Source organism: Hemicordylus capensis, chromosome 6 (assembly GCF_027244095.1).
Source record: "Hemicordylus capensis ecotype Gifberg chromosome 6, rHemCap1.1.pri, whole genome shotgun sequence".
In the NCBI taxonomy this organism is placed as follows: Eukaryota; Metazoa; Chordata; class Lepidosauria; order Squamata; family Cordylidae; genus Hemicordylus; species Hemicordylus capensis.
The window spans coordinates 1,205,015-1,228,823 of NC_069662.1; the positions used below are offsets into that span (position 1 = coordinate 1,205,015).

The window sequence follows — 23,809 nt, forward strand, 5'->3', positions numbered from 1 at the left end:
CACTCCCTCTTGCCCCTACCCTCCCCCTCTTGCCCCTCCCCTCCCACACACTCTCTTGCCCCTTCCCCTCCCCCACTCCCTCTTGCCCTTCCCCCTCCCCCCTGCCCCACTCCCTCTTGCCCTTCCCCCTGCCCCACTCCCTCTTGCCCTTCCCCCTCCCCGCCACACTCCCTCTTGCCCTCCCCCCTCCCCCCTGCCCCACTCGCTCTTGCCCCTCCCCTCCCCCCTTTCTCTTGCCCCTTCCCCTCCCCCACTCCCTATTGCCCTCCCCCCTGCCCCACTCCCTCTTGCCCTTCCCCCTCCCCCCTAACCCTAACCCTCTTGCCCTGCCCCCTGCCCCACTCCCTCTTGCCCTTCCCCCTGCCCCCTGCCCCCTGCCCCTCCCTCTTGCCCTTCCCCCTCCCCCTCCCCCGCCACACTCCCTCTTGCCCTCCCCCTCCCCCACTCGCTCTTGCCCCTCCCCCCTTTCTCTTGCCCCTCCCCCCTGCCCCACTCCCTCTTGCCCTTCCCCCTCCCCCCTGCCCCACTCCCTCTTGCCCTTCCCCCTCCCCCCTGCCCCACTCCCTCTTGCCCTTCCCCCTCCCCCCTGCCCCACTCCCTCTTGCCCTTTCCCCTCCCCCCTGCCCCACTCCCTCTTGCCCTTCCCCCTCCCCCTGCCCCACTCCCTCTTGCCCTTTCCCCTCCCCTCCCCACTCCCTCTTGCCCTTCCCCCTCCCCCCTGCCCCACTCCCTCTTGCCCTTCCCCCTCCCCCTCCCCCGCCACACTCCCTCTTGCCCTCCCCCTCCCCCACTCGCTCTTGCCCCTCCCCCCTTTCTCTTGCCCCTCCCCCCTGCCCCACTCCCTCTTGCCCTTCCCCCTCCCCCCTGCCCCACTCCCTCTTGCCCTTCCCCCTCCCCCCTGCCCCACTCCCTCTTGCCCTTCCCCCTCCCCCCTGCCCCACTCCCTCTTGCCCTTCCCCCTCCCCCTGCCCCACTCCCTCTTGCCCTTCCCCCTCCCCCCTGCCCCACTCCCTCTTGCCCTTTCCCCTCCCCCCTGCCCAGTGGAGTCGTGCGCTCCGGGCCCCACCGCCGCCATTCCCCCTCCCGCCGCCGCCAGCCTCCGTTCCACCGCCGACCTCCCCGGCCGGGCCAGGGCCCCCGCCACCCTCCCCTTTCTGGGCGGGGCCGCCCGCCGGCTATGGCCTCCGCCTTCGCCTCTGTCCCCCCACCCCAGTATCCGGCTGGGCCCTTTTCCGGCGGCCTCTGCATCGGGCCCTTCGCCGCTGTTGTCTGGGCTGCAGTGCTGCTTCTTTTCAACCCGACCAACATGGTGGCCGGTGTCTGCATCCGAGTCCCTCTCAGCGTGTTCTGCGCACGCGCACCACACATGCGCAGAATACCCGAAAAAGACACGCACACAGACACCAAGCATTTTATTATATAGGATACACACACAGAGAGATTTACAGATATGAGGTCGGAGAACCACCGAGTTGTGATGTGTATGTCAACAATACTGTAGCCAAGGGGGAAAGGGTTTTAAACAAATCAGGTGATCGGGGGCTGGCCACTCGTTTGAACGACTTGTAAAAGGGAAACGTAAGAGAATGCGAGGAACCAAGCCAGACTCCCGGTCTGCAGAGACAGAGGGGATTCTCCCAAGATTGGCTCCGACCCAGTTCCGAGTACTCTCCGGAAGCAGAGAGTGGTGGCAGCAACTACCAGGACCTCACACTTGAGCAGGGGTTAGAGACCTCTTCATCAGCTACCTTAGCAGGCCTGTAACCAGACTCGAAAGAAAGCAAAGAAAAGCCTAGCAAGGTAGGGAGGTGCAGAAGTCAGGGGAGGCAGGTTCTAAAATGTCCAGTGAAAACAGTCCATAAGGCTGGGGAGGAAAGAGAATGTTTTGGTGTGGCAGGTACACTCATGCCGCCAGCTGGCTATGGGCCTGTACCATAGGCAGGGGAAAGAATGTGAGCGGTGGGGTGGGAGGAGAACTCCATGCTTGCTTGGTCACTTGTGGCCAGGCTTGCTCGCTTTCCTGGTCCCTGTGCTTATTGCCAGAAGTAGATCGGTGGAATCCAAAAACGGGCACTTGCCAGTAAAAATTAAAAACAAAAACTGCCCACTTGACATACAAGAAACCAAGTCACACAACAACACAACCATCCACACTGGATGCAAGAGACACCCGATTGTGTGACATGGGGAGAGATCCCATGGAAAACGGCAAACTGGACATGACGTACTTTAGCCATTACAAAGGAGCCACTGGAGGGCTGTGAGGGCACCGTTGCTTCCCTGGGGTGTTTAGGGACTCCACACCTGGAAGAACTATGCCCCCCTCTCTGATGCAAGCCCCCTTTCCCTCCTGCTCCACCATGAGGACCCCCTTCTTCATCAAAACCACCGCACATGAGCCTCAAGGACACCACAGAAGCCCTCCCAAAGCAGACCAAGGCGGGTCCACGAAGCCCAGCACCCCACCACTCCCCAGAGGGCAGGAAGACCACAGCCCAGCCCTCCCCCTGCTGCTGCCTTCCCAGCAAATGGTATTCAGAGGTACACTGCGTCTGAACCTGGAGGCTCCATTTAGCCACCAGGGCTAATAGCTCTTCGCCTCCTCCCTAAATAAGTCCCACCTTTCCTTGCGCTCCAAGGTCTCCTACCAACACCACCCCTTCGCCCTCAGCCAGGCCCCGCTAACACAGCCTCTGCTGCCAAGTCCATGGTACGGCCCCCAGCACGTGGTCAGTGCCAAATAACCGTCAAGAAGAAGCCAGAGGGAAGTCACGGGTGAGACATCAAGGAGGCCCAAGGATTAGGAATCCAAACCCTGGGTTGGCCCCAGACCGGCTCCACCACTTGACAAAAGCAGCAGAGGACCGATGCCAAAAAGGCACCCATTTGTTGACACTGGCGGATGCGTGTGCCCGTTGCCTGAATCCCCCCAACACAAGACCCTTCCTGCTCTGAGGTTTGAGAGAGATGCCATCTTCACCTTCTCAAGACAGCTCCATGGGAACGTTTGGGCGCTGGCCCTTTCCTGTTCTCTCCTCAAGACATGCAGCACTCTGGACTGGGTGGGCTCAGTGGGGAGGGGGAAAGCAGGGCTGAAGACCTTCTGGCCTCTTTGCCCACCCCGACAGAAGCAACTAGGACCAAGGCGGTAGGCCAAAGAGGCAAGGCCACCACAAGCAGTGGTGAGCCTGCTGGAGCAGGCTGTAAACATGGGCCCCCAAGTGAAGACAGATGTGCACAAGCTCGTGAAGGACGCTTCCTTCAGCAGAGTCCCTGCAGGAACAAGTGGACGGCAACCACAAAATGCATCACCTGCAGCTTTTGGGTTTCATTCCCCTTTCACAATTATTTTCACAAACGAGAGTATTATTTTCACAACAGTTCTGCGATCCGGATTCGCCTCAAGAGGCATCATCATCATCCACAGGTGTGCTATGGCCTCAGAACCTGACACATGTTTGCAGAAACCTTTTCAGCTCTGGAATGGTCCCTCTCCTGAAGCCACCGTCCATTTCACACAGGCTGTCCTCCTGGCCTGAACTGGGGCAGGCAGAGATTGTAGAAGGAGCCCTCCTGGAAGAAGCAGCCCAGCGCCCTCCAGCAGACCCACCCCCTCGCCTGCAGCTCGCTCTTCCCAAGAGACCCTGCTGGCCCATAGTAGTGTGGATCGAGGACCAGGAGGTGGTGTCCTTTGGGGCTGGAGCAGACGCCCAGCAAGCCTTTGGAGGAGTTGTCTCGGTCTCCTCCCATCATGACAGGGCCGCCTCCTCCCTCAAAATGGGCATACAAGGTCTCCAGCTCCCTTTCCAAGTCTCGGCCACAGGGAACATGCACCAGCCTGCCTGGCACATGATAGAAGTGGTCTATGCACAGGGCTGCTTCCACAGTGCCGATCCAATCCCGGGAGCCAGCGAACGAAGGGGGCTTGTCTCCCATCTCCACCAAGGAGTCCTGGATCCGCTTCAGGGATGGGACACGCCGGCAAGCTACCCCGCCAGCACCAGCCTCCGCCAGCCAGGAGCAAACCGTCTGCAGTGTACGGTAGCCGCAGCCCCACCCTCGGTCATCCACGCCATCGCAGCCATAATGGCAAAAGTGGTAGGAGCCAGAGATGAGCTGCAGTCGGTCTGGAGGGGCTGGGAAGGGAAGGCCCAGATGCACATCGGAGAGCAGAGACATCCTGGAGAGCCAGAGCTGCGAAGGAAGGGAGGGGGGACAGGTGAGAGAAGGGGAGGGCAGGGGGGCCTGGTGAGGTTTCCTCGCCAGTTCTGGTGTTGCCATCTACGCAGTCCAGGCGCAGCCTTCACCAGCACAAGCAGCACAATTCTGCTCTTGCCCCAAAGTGGCCAGGATCCCAGCAATTCCAAACCGTTCCTGGCAAAGAAACACAACAAGCCAGCCTGAATGGATTCATGGCAGTTGTTTGCCCAGGCTGGGCTTTTATTGATTATTGATTTGATCTCTATACCACCCGTCCAAAAATGGCTCAGGGCGGTTTACATTAGAACAAAATTAAATCAACTACTATTACAATCAAAAACGGTAAAAACAACATAAAACCATTATTTAAAAAATTAAAACAGTTTTTAAAACCCTGGAAGGCCAGGCCAACCTTTACGGTTTAAAAACAGTTTTAAAACCCTGGAAGGCCAGGCCAAACAGATAGGTCTTAAGGGCTCTCCCAAAGGCCAATAATGAACTCAGATTACAGATTTTGCCGGGGGGGGGGGGGGAGGAGTGCATTCCACAGCCCAGGAGCAGCTAAGGAGAAGGCCTGCCTCCAGGCGTGCTGGTGGTAACTGAAGACAGACCTCCTCAGATGACCTTAACACGAGGTGAGGATCATGCAGAAGAAGGCACTCTCTAAGGTAACTCTAAGACCTAAGCTGTTCAGGGCTTTAAAGGTAATAACCAGCACTTTGCATTTTGCTCGGAAACATATCAGCAGTCAGTGCAACTGTTTCAAAACAGGCATAGTATGGTCTCTCTGGGTTGCCCCAGAAACCAATCTGGCTGCTGCATTTTGAACTAACTGAAGTTTCTGAATTATGTACAAAGGCAGCCCCATGCAGTGTGCATTGCAATAGTCATACCTGGAGATTACCATGGTCGATGGTATCAAACACCACCGAAAGATCCAAAAGAACCAACAGAGTCACACTGCTCCTGTCGATTCCCCAGTAAAGTTCACCCATCAGGCCGACCAAGGCTTTCTCAACCCCATAGCCAGCTCTAAAGCCAGTTTGAAATGGGTCTAAATAATCAGTTTCCTCCAAAACCTCCTGGAGCTGGTCGGCCACCACCCTTTCAATCACCTTGCCCAACCAAGGAAGACTGGAGACTGGCCTATAACTATCCAACGCTAAAGGGTCCAGAGAAGGCTTCTTAAGAAGTGGTCTAACCATTGCCTCCTTCAAACATGGAGGCACCATACCCTCCCTCAGCGATGCATTTATGAAATTTAGGCCACCTCCAAAAATCTCCCTGCTAGATAGAAGCAGCCAAGTTGGGCAAGGATCCAAGTGGTAGGCCACACCGCCCCAAGCAGCTTGTCCACATCCTCAGGAGTTACAGATTGAAACTGATCCAATCTAATACTTCAAGAGGGATTACTGGACAGCTCCTTCATTGACCCTGTAAAAGTAGCGGAGTCAGCCCAAATACAGGAAATTTAGTGCAGAGTGCCACCCTGATCTCTGCAGGGTCCTCATGTGCCATAAAAAGTAGAACTAAGAGATACCCAGAGAGAGTCAAAGATGAGGAGGTCACAGACCACCACTGTCCTTACGGGCACAAAGTGAACTGTGTGTTTCACTCTAACCGCCACTGCAAAAATATCTAGAAAGGGGGTTCCCAACCTGTGGTACCCAACATGTTGCTCAACAATAACTCCCATCATCTCCAGTAAATTGTGGCTGGGGGTGAAGGGAATTGTAATTCTGCAGCATCTGGAGTACCACAGGTTGGGAGCCCCTGATCTAGAAGATTCACCATAGAGATGGACAGAATGAAGCCACAACGGATCAAGGACAATGGCAAGTTTCCCACATTTTCAGGAAGTTCCAGGTGGGGTTACGCTAGTCTTTTCCAGTCTGTGGTGATACAGGCTTCCACTTTATCCAGGGTCCCTGTCAGCAGCCCAAAGAAAGGTCAAAGCAAAGCTGTGTAGGCAAAGCAAGGTACTTCCCTGGCCCAGTTGATCACTCAATTTGTACTTCGTTAGTGGGATCTAACATGCCCTCCCCTCTTGCCTGGGGGCTTCTCAGAGGCATCTGGTGGGCCACCTTGTGAAACAGGATGCTGGACTAGAGAGGCTTCCTTGGGCCTGATCCAGCTGGGCTGTTCTTACAGCCAGCAGCTCCTCTGTTTCACTCCCACTTCTAGGTATCAGGATACAAAGCTCCTTTTTCAAAACTTCTGCTAACTCCTCTCTTGTCTACCATCAACTAAAAGCCCAGGGATGAAAAGAATGAGCTACTCAAAAAGCACTCATCACCTGACTCAACCCTGAAATATGCACATACATTCTACAGAGGGGCACAAGATATTCTGGAAACAACACTGTTGTTCTTTCAATGGGTCTCTTACAGAGGAGGAAATAACATCCACATGGTTGTAATACACACACACACACACCCCACCACTGCAAGTTCCTGCTGCAGCAGGAGGAAATGCAGCCAGTGAGGCTTTCTACCCCATGCACGATTCACCCACATTAAAGGCAGCACAACCAGCAGAGGAACTGGCACGGTTAGAAAACAAGCAACCTGCGGCATGCCTCCACTACCATAGAGAATTTGTCCTAGAAAAACCGGCCCAGCCCCTCCATCAAAATGCTCCCAGGCATTTTCCCTACCCTAGAGCAGCTCCAGACTATTATTGCTCCAGCCTAGCGTGTCGCCCTCCTTCAGTAAAGCTCCTTTTCTAGTTCCATCGTACCCAGTCTTACCCCCTTCAGAATATATACCTGGAACGTGGAAAGGTGGGGAGGGCGCCAGTCCAGAGAGTCTCCGCTTTATCATAGAGAAGGGACGCTCTTCCTTCCTCGCAGTCGTCCTTCTTCCGCACCATAGACACCAACCAGAAGAACAGACTCTATGGTTAAACCTATCGCTCGCCATACAGACCGGAAAAACTAGAGCGGCGGAGTGCGACGGCCATCTTACGTGTGGTCCGGGAGACGCCGTCGCTCTTGCCCTTACTTAACATGGCGGCAGCCGGAAGTGGGGTGCTATTGGCCCTCGCCTCCAGGACTCCTTCGACCCCTCTTGCGCTCCAGTGTGGGGCATCGTAGGGATGGCCAAGCGGAAGCTCTCCCGCCGCTGTTGGACTACAACTCCCACCATGCCCGCAACAACAGGTTGCGGCTGCTGGGGATGATGGGAGTTGCAGTCCAACGGCAGCTGAGGAGCCTCCGCCGGCCCACCCCTGAGTTCTTGTACGCCCCTCGCGCGCCACCACCGGCTGAATGGGCCGCAGAGGAAGGAGGCGGCTTGTGGCCTCCCCGCATCCCATGGTCCGCCTGCTCTATGGGCGCAGTCGTGCGCCTCTCTAGGGCTTGGCATCTCTGTGGTGTGTGCGCCTTTGAGCTGCCCTCCGGCTCCTTTTATAGCTTTCTAATTTGCATACGTCCTGCCCTGGAGCGAGCTTGGGATGATACCCCCGGGAGTGGTCCTCACACAGCAGCCGAGAATGATGAGAAAAAACCAGTAATAAAGCCACAGGACTAAGTGGTGCTTTACTCCAGGGTCCGCCCTGGTTGCATGTGAATGGGAGACTAGAAGGGTGAGCAGCCCTGGAAGAGATTCCCCCACTCAGGGGATGGAGCCGCCACCCCGGGAAGAACCTCTAGGTTCCCAGTTCCCTTCCTGGCAGCATCTCCAAGATCGGGCTGAGAGAGACTCCAGCCCGCAACCTTGGAGAAGCCGCTGCCAGTCTGTGTAGATGACACCGAGCGAGATGGACCAAGGGTCTGACTCAGTCTATGGCAGCTTCCTATGTTCCTAAGCTTTTAGATAATAAATGTAGTATTTGTTCTTAGAACATCAGAACAGCCCTGCTGAATCAGGCCCAAGGCTATCTAAACCAGCATCCTGTTTCACACAGGATGTAAAACTGGATCACACAGTTTTACATAATACTGCTGCTCTTCTTGCTTCTATATAGTTCTTGCTGGATTTGGCACACATCCTGTGGATTAGTTGCTTGTTTACAATGGCAAGGAAATCTGGTGCTTTCAGTTAGTCTAAGAGGATTCCTACCTGGGACCCCAGCAGTCCTGGCTCCCCCAAAGCCCTGGCACAAATAACCACACACAAAAAGCCTCTCAGTTCTTGCAAGTTTTACTTTTATTGCGCACATTCATTAAAAAGTGGAATCTACCCTCCTCCTTGCCACTAACCCCATTAGTGTTAAAGCCGAAAGTACAACATTAGCCCCCAAAGGGGCACCACAGTTACACACACCTCCGCCCCCCACTCTCTACTGACCAGTGGTCATCATCCACCGAGGCACATTAAAAAAAAAGGAAAACACTTAAATCCACTAGTCAGATTAGTTTAAGCCCCTTCTCCCGGGGGGGGGGGGTGCAATGGCAGCAGGGACTAGCAAATGTTTGCAGGATATCCCAGGGGCCGTTGAGGGAACACCCCGCCCCCATCCCTGCCTTTTGGAATGGCTTGTAGTCTAGAGTTAGCAGGGTGAGCAAGCATGCGGTGGGGCGGAGATGCCTCAAGTAGGGAGAATGTCTAGAAAGCACACCCCCCCCTCAAACAAAATAATCTTAAGGATTATTTTATTGTAAGGAGGAGGAGGGAGCAGACAGGGCCATGGAGATCAAAGTGGGGATGGAGACGGCCTCCCTAATTGCTACTAGTTTCAGGGGAAATGTCGTGATGGGAAGGGCCTGTGTTAGCTGGAGCCCCATTGAAGAGCGATTCATCTTGGAAGGGCACGGAGCCCTCTCGGAAGACCCACTGCAGGCAGGCAGCACACACAGGGCAGCTTGTGCATGTGATTCCCCCCCGCCCAGCAGACTCCCCACTGCAGACAAATGCCGCTTTGTTGGACGCCAGGAAGGCCCTCTCTGGCTTCTGGGTCAGGGACTCCAAAGAGGGGACAGGAATTTGCCATCATTCTGCAAAGTGGGGAGGCTTCTGAAAAGCAGTCCACTGGCAAACAGTCCACCCCAGTGCCTCAAATTTTTTTTGTTGGGGGGGGGGCACTGCCCTCTTTTCCCCTGAGGAGGTGGGAGATTCCGGGGTAGGCGGCCACCACTGTGTGACAACCAGTCTATTGCTTTCAGGCAAATCCCGATGCCGCTTCCTGTTCCAGAGGAAGTGACTGGCACACCCCAACACAAGAGAAAACCACCCCATCCAAGGCATCTGTTTTGACAGCCCAAGGCTTCTGCCCCGCAAGAAAAGCCTTCCCGGGCAGTGGGGAAAGACCCGTCTTCTTAAAAAACCCCAAACCCACCCCATATCTCCTCCTCCCCCAGATTGCTGGGCCTTCACCTGAACAGACTCATGGAGTCGATTCGCCCTTTGCAACGTCCTCCTCTCCGAAGCCGCTGGCACAAACGCACCCGCCACCCGCCGCCCAGCGCACTTTTCACCACACAAGAGACAAGGCACCTGTTTTTCTTCCACCCCCACCCACCTTCCACCCGCATCCTGGGTCCCTCACAGTTCTGTGCAAGTCACGGGCGTCAGCCCATGGATAAGCAAGGTGGGCCCCAAGCCCGTGGTCAGGATCTGCAGCTGCTCCAGGTAGCGCTTGTACTGAGAAGTATCTGCCGGAGGGCGCGGGAGGTAGAGGAACCGCACGGCCGTCTGGCCCCCTTGCTTCAGCAGCAGGTGGTTGACGGAGGTCAGGTACTCGTCCGTCACGTGGAAGGTGGCAGCGTTCAGGAAGGTCTCCCCAGCCAGTTCCCCCCCGTTAGGGGGACCGCTGCTGTGGGGCAGTGGGGCCTCGGCATCCTGACCCTCCCCGCCCACCCGCTGGTGCCCCTGGAGGACCCCCTCTTGGCCCCAGGTGACGATCTTGATGGTGGCCTTGATCCGCAGCTTGCTGAGCAGCTCCTGCAGCTTCTCCTCCTTGCTGACCCAGCCCACGTCCCCGGACTCCACGCAGAGGAAAATGCGCAGCCGGGCAGCCTTCCAGGAGCTGACCATGGTCAGGATGCAGGCCATCTGGAGGAGGAAGAGGCTGCAGATGTCCACGTAGGTGGGCGTGTTAGGGCGCAGGAGGTTGAGGGGCCAGACGTCGATGAAGCAGCCTTCGAAGCGCTTCTTGGAAGACGAAGAGGGGGGCAGGTCCTTCTCGAGCAGGTGGAAGTAGCGGGCCAGGCACACGTTCTTGTGCATCTTCACGGCGTCCGAGATGATGGCCACGTACTCAGCGGGGCTCAAGGCCCTCTGGCTGGCCGCGTCCCTCACCGGCGGGAAATGGGCTTGGAGGGCTGCCAGGTCCACCCCGAACTCGTCGTTCTCCCGTGCTTGGCTGAAGGCCGGGTCCTGCAGGAAGTAATCCTCGGGGACGGAGTTGTCATAGAAGCCAAGCACCAAGGTGTTGGGCTTCATCCCTCCTGGACGGGCAAAGAGAGACGCACGGGACACTGGAGACCAGCTTGGGGGAAGCCAAGAGCCCCCCAAGAGGGTCCCATCGCTAGAGAGGCTGATGGGAAAGCTTCTGGCCAGGCCTATGGTTACATTCCTGACTGGCGACCCAACCAGCACCCACCTGCATTGGTCCAGGGATTCTGCCCCCACTGCCCCCCTCACCTAAGCCTGTGATCCGCAGCAGGTGCTGAGTCCCCTGACGGACCGATGGAGAGAGGGTCAGGTCCACAAAAGCTTTGATATTCAGCTTGTCAACCAAGCTCAGCCAGAAGTTGTAGTGGGCTTGGATGGGGTCGGAAGGCATCGTGTCTGCAGCAGGAAGAGCAGCGAGTGAGCCGAGGGTCAGCAGTACACACATTGTTATTATTATTATTATTCCATGAAAAGTGGCATATCATATAAATAATTCCAGGGTTTGGAGGCGGGGAAAAGAATTTAATAGAGGGAATGATGCCAAGTTTGTGGAATTCTCTGCCACAAGCTGCGGTGACAGCCAACAACCTGGATGGCTTGAAGAGGGGTTTGGATCACTTGATGGAGGGGAGGTCCATCATCGGCTACCAGTCGGAGGGCTATAGAGGCCACCTCCAGCCTCAGAGGCAGGGGAGTCACAGCAGGAGAGGGGGCCTGCTCCTTTCAACTCCTGCCTGTGGGCTTCTCAGAGGCATCTGGTGGGCCACTGTGGGAAACAGGATGCTGGACTAGATGGGCTTCCTTGGGGGGCCTGATCCAGCAGGGCTGTTCTTATGAGCCAATTAAGAACATAAGAAGCTGCCGGAGTCAGACCCCTGGTCCATCTAGCTTGGTATTTCCTACACCGACTGGCAGCGGCTTCTCCAAGGCTGCAGGCGTCTCCCAGCCCTAACTCGGAGATGCTGCCAGGGAGGGACCTTCTGCAGGCAAGCAGGCAGATGCTCCTCCACTGAGCTACAGCCCTGCCCTCTAAGGGGAATATCTCACAGCACTCACATGTAACCACATATCCAAATGCAAACCAAGCTGGACCCTGCTTAGCTACCACAAGACCAGATCTCCTTGGGAGAGACACCAGGACGCCTGTGTTATTGGGGAAAGGGACTGAATGGCTAGGTTCGGGGTGGCCAATTCGAGGTTCTGCAGCTGTTGGACTACATCTCCCATCATCCCTGGACACCTGCAGTCAGGGATGATGGCAGCTATAGTCTAACAACAGCTGGGGACGCTCAGGTTGGCCACTCCTGGGTCAGAGGCTACGCTGAGCAAGAGCTGAGCCTTCAACCTGGAAGATCTGCAATCTGCTTTCAGCACTGAACTCAGGCTGGGAACATGTGAAGAAGAGAGTGCCTCTAGGTACATGCAGAGGGCTGCTCCCACACCAGTCAGGATGTACAAATTAGTGGCAATGCCCCCGGGACTAGCAGGCCAGGGTCCCAGGGTAGAGCCTTCTAGGCAGGCACTCCTTGTTTGCAAGCTAACTGCGTAATAAAGGAGAAAAGGGGGGGGGAGGCAGGGCTCCTGGGTTCGGCACGTAAGAGTTTGGGGGACGTGCTTTAGAAAAGCTCTGCAGTTCGGATGGTTCATTCTCAGGCTGGACCGACCGACGGGTTGGTGTTAGAACATCTTTCTCTATCTGGTCAAGTTGGCTCACTCATTCGAGCCACCTGTTCTGTATTCTCTCTCTCTCTCTCTCTCTCACACACACACACACACACACACACACACACACACACACTGTTGTGCCTTGTTCAGTCTGGCTCACTGCTTGTAGGGCAACGGGGTCTGGATTACACGGACTAAGCCAGGAACTCCCAAGTTGTTATTGGACTACAACTCCCATCAGCCACAAGGGCTATTGAGTCTAGGGATGATGGGAGCTGTATTTCGAAAACACCTGGGGACCCAAGACTGAGAACCCCTGGACTCGTAGGGGAGCCTGGCCGATGGATATTCCTTCCTTCCTTGGGTGGGGTGAGCGCCTGGCCTTCCCGACCCACCTAGTCCTCCTCTTACCAAGGTCCCCAATCTCCACGTGCCCCAGCACGAAGAGGCCCCCTTTCTTGAGATGGTTAATGAACTTGATGAGTTGGGAACCACCCCGGGGGTTGGCCACCATGAGGAGCATCTGTGGCCGCCAAAACTTGACGTGGTCCTTCCGGATGTCCAGGAGAAGCAAATACTTCCGAACCTTGGGGGGTGGGGGGGGGAAGAAGGAGAAGGCTGTCAAGGCCAAGTGAGAGGAGGAGATCCAGGCAGGCACCCCTGCCCTAGTTAAGGTAAATGCCTTCGCCCACCACCAGCTGACGCAGAGCAGCCTCAAACTGGGCCCCGTTATCCAGCCTTAGTTCCAGCCACACTCCTGCACGGCTGAAGACGCCAAGTGTCATCCTCTTCGGACACCCACTTGGTCTCCACTCCCGTGTGACCACCCTCCCCGCAACCTGCTTTGGGAGCAGGGCCCTCCACCTCCAAGTGTCCTTTGCCTTGATGCCTAGCAGCCCCCCATAACACCCCTCCCCGAGGCCCCTCCCTCCCTCTTTAGCACCAAGGCAGCCTCCTGTCTCTTTCGCCCGGCCGCGCCAGGGAAGCCCCTTCCCGCACCCTTTGATAGTGGTCAGAGGTTGGGGTGGCAGCCGCTCGATCAGGCTAAAGAGCTTTAAAAGGAGATGGGACAAATGCATGGAGGAGGAGAGGCCAATCAGCAGCTACTGGCCGTGATGGCTAGGCAGAACCTCCACCTTCAGAAGCAGTCTACTTCTGAATATCAGGCAAGGGAGAGCTCTTTCCTTCCTGTCCTGCTTGTGGGCTTGCCGGAGGCATCCTGTTGGCCTCTGGCTGGAAGCAGGAGGTGGGACTTGGTGGGCTTCTTGGCTGCTGGAGGGCTTTCCAGATGCTCTTAAGCCCCACCCACTCCACCTAGCCACGCCCCCTCACTCCCTTGCTCCGCCTAACTGACCACTACATGCCTCTAAGTTCTGCAGGGGACCCCAGAAACCCTGGGGCTCTGACCCACAACACACACGCTCCCACCCACCCACCCCGCCACGTACCTGGTGGAAGATGAGAGCCTGGCTGATGTAGCCCCAAGAGGAGGCGGCTGAGCGGAGGTGGATGAACCCCAGGAGCAAGAGCATCAGCCCCAGGCTGCCCGAAGCCCCGGCCGGGCTGATGAGGAACATCATGACCAGGCACGAGACGATCCCCAGGAGGCACGTGTGCCAGGAGAAGACCTGGAAGGTGGGCCTGGCGCCCGGGCGGGAGAGGAAGAGAGAGAGAGAAAGGGCGGCTGGCTCACCCTGGCTCCTCTAAGCTTTCCCCAAAGGGACTGGCCTGGCCCTCCCCAGAACGCGCTGCCCTCCCCAGCTAAGCCTGCCAGAGAAGCCTCGCTGCCCCCGGAGGGAGCTTCACCCACCGGAAGTTGGGAGCAGACGCCCACTCCAGAGCCAGGCAGGCCAGGTCCACCGCGGCGTAAGCCACCAGGTAGAAGACGGTCACGATGCCAGCAATGGTGTTGAGCTTCCCGACAAGGAGGACCAGCTAGGGAGACAGAGCGGGGAAGGGTCAGGCCAGCAGAGGGGCTGGGACTGAAACCCCGGCAGCCGCTAGGAACCCCCTCTCCCTCTCCCTCTCCCTGCCTTGCAGCACTGCTGCCAGGCCGAGCAGGCAATCGTTGTCCAGAAACCCCCAGGCCAAGCGCTGGTCACACAGGCAGCTGCCTTAGAGTGTGGGTCCCTCTGCAGCTCAGGATGGCCTACTCTGGCCAGTAGCAGCTCTCCATTGGGGTGGGTGGGAACAGCTCTTGCCCTTGTTGGCTAGGAATCCATGCTCCCAAAGGCACAGGAACAGAGGAAGCTGCCAAATACTGAGTCAGACCCCTGGTCCATCTAGACCAAGATGGTCAACTCTGACTGGCAGCGGCTCAGCCAGCCTTCAGGCAGGAGTCCTTCCCAGCTGCAACTGGAGATGCTGCCAGGGACTGAGCCTGGGACCTTTGGCCTGCCAAGTAGGGGTTCTACTCCCGAGCGGCAGCTCCAAAGCTGCTTGAGTTCGGTTTGCTTCCTTAAGCAACGTTATTCTCACTTAAAGGTAAGTTATCCCGCGGGCCAAGCCTGTCAGCTCAGTCTGCTCTCGGGGTGGATGCAAAGATGGCCATTTCCGCTCAGCATCCTTGCGGGCACTGCGGTCGCGGGCACCAGCCCTCTTCTGCTGGTGAGCACAGCCGCGCCGGGCTCTTCCTGGCAGCAAACAGGAGCCGGAGGCGGCGCTGGAGTTACCTGCACCAGGGCCCACGTGTAGAGCACGGCCACCCAGGGGTTCCCCCCTTTGGAGACAATCTTTGCCGGTGCCAGCACAATCCCTGCCGAGAAAGGAGAAAGAGAAAGAGAAATTGTACTGCGTACAATTCTGGTCACCACATCTTAAAAGGGACAGTGTTGAACTGGAGAAGGTGCAGAAGCGGGCAACCAAGAGGATCAGGGGCCTGGAGCACCTTTCTTACGAGGCAAGGCTACAACACCTGGGGCTTTTTAGTTTAGAAAAAAGACGACTGCGGGGAGACATGATAGAGGTCTATAAAATCATGCATGGCGTGGAGAAAGTGGAGAGAGAGAGATTCTTTTCCCTCTCACACAACACTAGAACCAGGGGTCACTCCATGAAATTGATTGCCAGGAGGTCTAGGACCAACAAACGGAAGTACTTTTTTTCACACAATGCGTGATCCACTTGTGGAACTCTCTGCCACAGGATGTGGTGATGGCCAACAACGTGGATGGCTTTAAGAGGGGTCTGGATGACTTCATGGAGGAGAAGTCTATCAATGGCTACTAGTCAGAGGGTTGTGGGCCACCTCCAGCCTCAAGGGTGTGCCTCTGAGTACTAGTTGCAGGGGAGCAATGGCAGGAGAGAGGGCACGCCCTCAACCCCTGTCTGTGGCTTCTAGCGGCATCTGGTGCGCCACTGTGCGAAACAGGATGCTGGACTAGATGGGCCTTCTTGGGCCTGATCCAGCAGGGCTGTTCTTATGTTCTTATGAGGGGCTGGCTCCTGGGGTGCCATCTGGGGTGGGGTGGGGGGCGGAGACGGGGCCTCACCAAACAGGTCGTCCTTTGCCAGGGCGTGGAGTATCCGCGAGGCGCCGATGAGGTTGCTCATGGAGGCCGAGAGCGAGGCAGCGTAGATGCCGACCAGCACAAAGGGCGGCCAGATGTTGATGGCGCGGAAGAAGCCGTAGTCCCCTTTCAGCAGCGCCCTGCAGGGGAGAGCCAGAGACTCGGGCTCCAGCAAAAGGGGGGCCACGCTTCCCTCGCCCCCTGGTGGAAGCGGCAGTCCAGAGGCATCCGGGGACCCAAGCGAGCGGTCCAGGCGGCCCTTCAGAGCCAGGCGGCTGGCACGTGGAGGGGCCGGGGGTGTGGGGGGGGCCCACTGCTCCAGGGCCCACAAGGCAGTGCTCTGCCCGGTCCAACTGGGGTGGCAACGGACCAACGGTCGGCACAGCCACCAGCCAGCCTGGGCCCTCCCCTTCAAACAAGGCCCAGGTTTGGTGCCCAGAGTGGAGGAGGGAGGAGGCAGTGGCGGCAGCAAAGGTAAGGAGGGCTCTCCCGCCCTGCTGGAGCAAGGAATGGCAGGGGTGCTCCCCAAACCTGGGACTGGCCGTGTTCCCTGTAATGTTAACTTCCTGCTACTTTTAGTTTGTGAAACTGCTCTGTTGCTGATTTCCCCTTTTCTTTTTAAAAAAAGAAGAAGTGTAAGGTGTCCCTTGGTCCCCACAAGGCCCAGCCACAGCATCAGGGGTGCTCCCAGCTCCTATCCCCACCGGGAGCCTTTGGGTCGAGTTGCAGGGTGCCTTGCCAGAGTTCTGGGGGAGAAGCAGCAAGAAGGAAAAGTCTCACCTGCGTGAGACTGGCTGGGCACTGTGCTCCAACGTGCTTGATATACTGCCCCCCCCTCCAATCACTCACCTCTCGCAGGTGAAGCTGGTCATGAAGAAGAGGAGGAAGTAGATGACGAAGGTGTAAACCACGGCCACGATGGTGCCCTTGGGGATGGAGCTGCTGGCGTTCTTCAGCTCCCCTTCGGAGGAGAAGCAGCGTCAGGCGGCTGCGCCCCTCTCCCCGTCCCCAGCCCCCAAGGGTCAGAAGCAGCCCACCCCGCCACCCCCAGGCACCCCCAGCCCACCTCCAACCCATCTGCCCTCCACAAGCCTCACCGGACATATTGGAGCCTGCCATGATGCCTGTACAGCCGTTGAACATGACCGCGAAGACGGTGGCAAAGGACATCATGTTGTTGGTGGTGTAGTCGCGAGAGTACATGGCTGGGGAGGGGGACAGAATGGGGGGGGTAAGAGAGGGGACGTCTTCTCCTGAGCGAGGGGGGAGAGGGCCCCGCCTGCACATCCACAGGGCTGCATGCAAGCAGGCATGCACACACACCCCTGCCTGGGACCACAAGCCCAGCATGCCCCGCCTGCCCCAGTGCTCCCCTCCAGCCCTCTGTCGCCTCCTCCCTCCAACAGCTCACGGGGCTGCCTCCCCATCCTTTTCAGCCATCCCCCCCACCCGCAAGCCCCCCAGGTGAGGAGAACATGCAGAAGAAAATGCGTAGTGCCCAGGATGGAGGCAAATAAGCCCGAGCAGAGGGCCGTTCACCCGGTAGGAGAGGAGACCGACCCCGTTCCAGGCGCTGGGCGCCCTCCCATGTTGCGACCGTGTGTGCGAGGAAAGACAGGGCCAGAGCGGGGGAGCTGGACCGCCTGCCCGGCCCTGGCTGAGCAGGGCGGCTTTCTGCCGACCTCGTTCAGAAGCTGGGATGGGGCCAGGGGAGGGGGTGGGTGTCGTACCCAGCTGGAGGAAGATGCTTGCCTCGGAGCTGGTTTTGATGCAACGCCCAGTCGCAAAATGGGAGGGCAGCCCCCTCTCGAAGCTGGAGAAGGCTGGACTCCCAGCCCCCCGTGGAGGGCCGTGTGGACTGCCAGCCGAGAGGACGGTGCCCTAGTGCTCCCCCCGCCTCCTCTCCCGCCCCTTTCAGCTCTTCCCCACCCCAGGCTGCCGGCTTTTCAGCCCAGTACTTCCTACAGCCGAGAGAAGCAGCAGCAGGCTAGCACCAGCTGAGAGCCTGAGAGTGACCTCAAACCAGAGGATGCCCTTCCGCCCGCTCAGACACGCTCTAGGAAACGCCAGTGTGTGCCAGACAAAGGGAGCTGCTGCGTGTTCATAAAAGGGACAGCAATTCACTCGGAACAAGACGGACTTCCGCCTAGCGAGGTGTTAGTCTGCGGCCACAAGAGAGGGGAACCTGCTTTCTAAAAAAGGGGGAGAAACCTGCGATCGAGGACTCCATGCTGGGGCGGGGGGGAAGAGGGTCGGTATGCTCTCCAGCCCCCTCCCCAACAGTTATAGCCCCTCCCTACCGTACATGTTGTCCCTGAGGGTGGAGACGTTGAACCCAGTGAAGGAAGCGTTGAAGCTTTGGTTGCTGTCCCGGGAAACGCTGATCTCCTGCGGGGAGACAGCAAAGAAGCTGGCAAAGATGGTGACGAGGACCACGTTGACCACCAGGAAGATGAAGAAGGCCGCTCTGGAGTAGATCTGGGCACCCACGAGGCACACCAGCAGGCACAGGAAGAGGACGAGAGAGCCGTAGAGGAAGCTGTACAGGTAGCCCTGCGGGAGCCCCTTGCCACCGGGAGGGTCCGAGCCGTCTGGAAGCAGAGGAAGAGGAGCCCCTTAGGAAGGGCCGTGGGGGCTCACCATCCGAGAGAGCGGGCGGGGAAGGGGGGGCTAAGGAGGCACAGCTGCCTCTGCTTCCCGGCAGGAGCTCGGGTTGCTGCCTGCAGGCGGGCTATTCATCCGGTAGAGCTGCACTGTTTAGCATGGCTCTCAGGTGGGGCGGGGGGAGAGGAGTGTGCCTTTGCACATTTCCTCCCAGGAGACCCAGGAGTCCGAGTCCACTGCCATCAACCCCAGCAGGGATCCGGACACTCGCCTGCTCCGAAGACGTCCAAGATGGCCTCCACCAGCCCGAGAACGTAGACGCCGCAAGCGCAGACGTTGGCCAGGTAGAACATGAGCCCGATGCTGCCGCCAAATTCAGGGCCCAGAGTCCGGCTGATCATGACTGGGGTGCAGGGGAGGCAGGTCAGTCAAGGCCACACTTTCCAGAGGCAGGAAGGGAAGAGCATGTCCGGCTTCCACCCCATGGGGGGGGGGGAGGATGAGTCACTTAGTAGCCCGGTAGCCATTATGCCGGGGTGGCCAACTGGAGACTCTCTCGCTGGGGCTACAACTCCCATCAGCCCCCGTCACACTGGACCTGGGGCGATGGGAGCAGCAGCCCAACAACCGCTGGAGAGCCTCAGGTTGGACACCCCTGCATCACTGAAGCCTCCATGTTCAGCAGCAGCCTACCTCCGATTATCAGGAGCCACCTCCATCAGGCCATGCTTGTGAGCCCCCCCCCCAGAACATCTTGACTGTAGAGATCGGGTGGGGAGGGGGCTAGCCTGCACCCTGCCTACGACTCATCCCCAACAACAACCCCCAAACTCAGACATGCTCCAGTGGCGAGGAAAGGGCACTTTGCACGAGCTCAGGAGCGCTCCCTAGAAATGTGGCTGACTCCTAGCAGGGAGGGCTTGCTCCAAGGGGCCACTTCCCTCCCCCTCTCGAATGCCATGGAGTGCCCGTTTGTGGTTCTGTCTGGCAGTGTCCCCTCTAACAGGACTACAACTCCCAGAATCCCCAGCCAAAGGCCACTGCAGCTGGGAATGCTGGGAGTTGTAGTGAACAAGATCTGGGATTCCGTGTTAGAGGGAACACTGCTGTCTGCAACAACTCAATGGGATCTAGTTTGCCCAGCCGCCTCCTCAGCCCTTTCCTTGCTTCCCCATCTCCCACCGCCCCTCTTCCAACCCACCAGCCCATCCGATTCCCCCCTCTTAGTCTGCCGTCTTTCGCCACCCCCTTCCTGGCCCAAAGCCTCCCTCCCCCACCCCACAAAAACCTCCCCAAACCCCCAAAGCAGCAATCGGCTCAAAGGGATACAGTAAGCCCCGCCCGCTTGGACTGCTCCATTGGTGGAGATGGCACAGACAGACAGGACAGTCAGCGAGATGATCAAATAGGCGACGACCAACATGAGGAGCGACTGCAGGAAGCCGGCGTGACCCACAACAAAGCCTGTGGGGAGACGGAGAGCAAGGTGGGTCAGGGCCCTATGCTGGGATGCAGAGGAACAGTCTGAGATTTTCTCCTCCCCACACAGAATCCGAATTCCCAGCTTTGACTCCTCTTTTTCACGAGCTTCCCCAATCACTCAACTTTCATCAGCTTTGCAAAACAGTGAAGCACCTTCGAGAGCTAAGCTTTGCAGAACCTAAGCTGCCGGAGCAAAGCCAAGCTCCCCACAGGAATGCGGCACCTCTGCGGGTGAAAGGGAACTTTGCTAGATAAGGAGGCCCTCCGGCTGCTGTGGGATTACAACCCTCCCCCGCCCCCCAGGTTCAGTCTCGGGCTGGCAGCCTTTCCAACTTAAAGTTGGAAGGCCTCCAAAGCTGCTGCCAGTCAGAGCAGACATCTGGATGGTTAGCCTCGGTGCATGAAAACATTGAGGCTCCGTTGGGGAGACCAAGCTGTAGTTGCCAGCAGGTGTTCTTGGGCACCCCCCACCCACATCGCCAGCCACTCACCAATGCGCATGAAGACGACAATGCTGAACATGGACAGGACAGTCGGGACGAAGACCCCGAAGAAAGTGGAGAGCTGCCGGGCTGGGTCAGGGTGAGCAGCCCCCGAAGCAGACCCCACGACCCCCACCACGAGGGGGGTCTCTTCCTGGGTGGCCCCCAGCATCTCTCCCTCCCCTGACACTCGGAAGAGCCGGTAACTGAGCAGGGGGGAGCTCTCTGTAGACATGGCCTGTGGGGCGGGGGGGGAGGGGGCACAGTCCCCACTTTACCTAGGGGGAGAAAAAGAGATTCACTCCAGGATTCTTCCATTTGGGTCTCCCAACTAGGACAACTTGGTCAGAGGCCAGGATGACAGAAATCACAGCCCAGCATCATCTGGGACCCACACTGGGGAGCTCCTGGACCGGGGCGTAGCTAGTGGAGAGGGGGGCATGGAGGCCCCTTGGAGGGAGGGAGCTAATGAAGAAAATAGGGAGGGGTGGGGCTGGGCCCCCCCCATGGGTTCTTTGAATCCATCCGTTCAATTATAGTCCCTGCCCTGGATTAGCTGTCTGCATCTGAATTCTCAGCCCCACTTGCTTGAGCGGTTCAAAGCCCTCCTCTCAGGGGGCCGCCGGGCTCTTCCCCCACCCCTGCAACCACCTTACCATCTCCCCACCCCACCCCAAGACCATCACGATGGTTGCTCCGGTAACACATTTCCCACCCCCCATGTGGGACTATCAGCTCACTGCATATTCAACTACTTCCCCCATAGCAAGGGCTGTGTGAGGTTGGAGGGCGATCTCTCTACCCAGACAGATCACATCCCCTTGCGCCCCACAGATGAGTGGTGGGGCTAGTTCCCCTGAAAAGAGTGCTCCCTTTGCCACTCCCATGGGGGTTGGGGGGACAGGACAGGACTCCTGGGGTCTCCAAGAGCGCTGTGGGGGCAGCAGGGGAACTCTCAGGGGGTCCCAGTGAGGGTCTTCAGCTAGGAGGGGCTGCAGAAGGTGACCGTGCTCATGGCTTGGTGGGATGGGGAGCACCAGGACTCCTGGGTTCCTCCGAAGGGGAGGGCCTGGAGAATGACCAGCGGTTCATCCCTCCCCAGAGAGGTGCTGGGGCTCAGGGTGCATGGGAGCCCAGCCACCTGCGGTCTTCAGCACTTTCTCTCTCTCTGCACATGCTCAGAGGCACCTGCGTCTACGGTGCCTCACAGGCTATGCCCCGCCATAAATCCAGCTGCAGGAGAGAAAGTTTTCGCACCCCGAAGCGGCGGATAGAGAGCGAGGAGAGGAATTCGTCGCCGCGGGTGGGGGGCAGAATGGCCTCCCAGCACCGACCCCCACCCGAACACTGTCCTAACTTTACCCGGGGCGGAGGGTGGGGGTGATCTCCATGCTGCGAACACAAGCTGTGCAAAGGATGCGTCTCCCCCCCCCCCCGCACCGCACAGAGAGACAATGAACTCCTCGGAGGAACACGAGCATCTTTGTTTCTGGCTCACTCGCTCTAGGCTAGGAGGTGGTGGGCGCAACCATCACTGCTGTGTGTGTGGGGGGGGGGAGTGCGACCATTAGGAGCAAGAGGCTCCCTTACGGCGGGGGGGGGGCAGAGAGCGCGACCCAGCCGCCTTTCCCTAGCAAGGGGCCCGGGAGGAGTCCGGGCTCGCCCCGAGACGGCTCTGCTCCCCGCCCAAGAGCGCAGGGCAGGAGTCCCCTTCGGCGGCCGCTCAGCCCCCGCCTCGATCCAGAAAGCCCCCTGGGGGCCGAGAGACGAGAGCCCTGCAGCCGGGAGGAGCCCCACTCCTCGGCCCAACCCAGCAAGGCGCCCCTTCCCAGCCAGAGGACCCAGGAGGCTCCCCGCCAGCCCCCCCCTCCCTCCAGGGACCCAGGCGTCCTGCCCCTCCCCGGCGCCACCGACCTGGCTGCGTCCGCAGCGGGCAGCACCAGCAGGCGATGCGGCGGCGGCGGCGTCATGGGCGGCGGGAGGAGGGCTGCTGCAGCCGGCGGCGCCCCGGAACCGGCCCGGCTGGGTCACGAGCTCTTCATGTGACCGGCTCGCTTCGCCTTCTCCCCCCGCGGCGGAGGCAGCCAACCCGCCCGCCGGGATGTGACTTCAGCGGCGGCCGCAGCCTCGGCCACCTCGGCCGTGAGCTCAGATCCTGCCGGGGAGGAGCCTGCGTGCGTGGTGGCTGGGGGAGGCGGGGGGCAGCTTGCTGGCCCCACAGGAGTCTTCTTCAGCGGCTGCACCTCCAGCCGGGGGAAAGCCTCGTCCCCGGGGGGCGGGGCGGCGCTTGTAAAAGCCCTGGGCGGAAATAACCAGGAAAGCGCTCGCGGGATGAGGCTGCGACACGCGTCCTTGCGCTCACACGTGCCTCCCCCTTCCCCATCATCACCACCACCACCACCATCCCCCCTCCCACACACACCCTCCGCTCGCCTTCCTGCAAAGCCCGTCATGGGCCGGGGGCTGGCCACGTCCTCGGTGTCCAGGGTTCGCTCCAGGTCCACCTCCACCTGCGGATCTATCTCCGAGCAAGGGAGGTAAGACCTCTGGTGGGACGGGATGGTTAGGGGTCTAGGGGAGCCGGCGACGCCCTGGGCTCGGAGGAGGGAGAGAGGCGAGTGGGCGGAAAGCGAGGCTTGTGCCCGACCTGCCCTCTGCCCCTCGCGACGCCCCCCACCGCCCCCACCTCTCCCCCTGGCGAGCAGGTGCACTGGAGTGTCGCCCCCTGGTGGGCTCCGCCTGGATTGGAAGGAGCATCGCTGCTCGCTCGGAAGCCGGTGCCGGTCAGTGAGACCCGCCCGAGAAGGCAGAATCGGGCGGGCAGCGACCGGTACCTGCTGCAAGAGCTGCACCAGCAGGCGCACTCGCCCTGGGAGCGGCCCCCGCCTGCTGCTGCCGGCCAGCCCTTGCTTGCTCTTTCAGGCGCCCCCACCCGAGGCCCGGCTCTGGCTGGCGCTTCTCCCTGTGACCCCCGACCTCCTGGAAGTTGTGGTTTCAAGGCCAGAGAGAACCGGGGAGGCGGCCGCAAAGAGGGAGTGGAGGCCTTCTCCCATACAAGGAGGCCCCTGGCGGCAGCAGGGCAAGGAGTTGCTCTCCAGCCAGGTGGGAGCGTGTGGTGCGAGGAGCTACACAAGCCGCCTTCCCGGCCATGGGGCTCACTGTTGCCTCTCAGGGGTCTGGCCCTGCCCTGCCCAGAGGTGCTGCCAGAACCTGGGGCCTTCTGCATGCAAGACAGATGCTTCTGCCACTGAGCTGTGGCCCCATTCCGGGGGGTGGGTGGGGGCTTCTCCCCGAAACGGTTCTTGCCCCTGCAGCAGTTTTTCCTCAGGCAAACTGGCCTTTACTTCCCCTCACAGGAGTTGCACTGTTGGTCAACACCCTATTGCTGACTGGGGACGAGGTGGCTTGCAGTGAGCTCCTGCAGCCTTGGCTTGGCCTCTTTCCCTGGAAGACTTGCTTGGTCCTCCCTACTCGGCTCGCTCCCAAGGGAGTCACAAGTCTCAGGCAGGGGGTCTCCACCCTGGGTCTTCTG

At 59.0% G+C, this 23,809-nt stretch overlaps 2 protein-coding genes across 3 annotated transcripts; both read right to left on the reverse strand.

The window, feature by feature from the left end:
• Window positions 1-1,399: 1,399 nt before the first annotated feature.
• UFSP1 (UFM1 specific peptidase 1 (inactive)) lies at window positions 1,400-7,443 on the reverse strand. 2 transcript variants are annotated; one of them, XM_053259543.1, is made up of 2 exons: window positions 6,968-7,443; window positions 1,400-4,194 (listed from the first exon to the last, which is right to left on the reverse strand). In XM_053259543.1, exon 2 carries the CDS (start codon window positions 4,177-4,179, stop codon window positions 3,514-3,516), a length of 666 nt encoding a protein of 221 aa, XP_053115518.1. In that variant the 5' UTR covers window positions 4,180-4,194; window positions 6,968-7,443; the 3' UTR covers window positions 1,400-3,513. The 2 variants fall into 2 exon arrangements, with proteins under 2 accessions (XP_053115518.1, XP_053115519.1); XM_053259544.1 differs by having other exon boundaries at window positions 6,857-6,972.
• An 887-nt stretch (window positions 7,444-8,330) lies between these two features.
• SLC12A9 (solute carrier family 12 member 9) lies at window positions 8,331-22,469 on the reverse strand. The gene is made up of 14 exons (XM_053263729.1): window positions 22,192-22,469; window positions 20,287-20,555; window positions 19,643-19,777; window positions 18,585-18,716; window positions 18,010-18,300; window positions 16,807-16,914; window positions 16,559-16,670; window positions 15,692-15,849; window positions 14,873-14,955; window positions 14,011-14,135; window positions 13,649-13,841; window positions 12,612-12,786; window positions 10,785-10,931; window positions 8,331-10,588 (listed from the first exon to the last, which is right to left on the reverse strand). Exons 2-14 carry the CDS (start codon window positions 20,510-20,512, stop codon window positions 9,684-9,686), a joined length of 2,790 nt encoding a protein of 929 aa, XP_053119704.1. The 5' UTR covers window positions 20,513-20,555; window positions 22,192-22,469; the 3' UTR covers window positions 8,331-9,683.
• Between the last annotated feature and the right edge of the window lie 1,340 nt (window positions 22,470-23,809).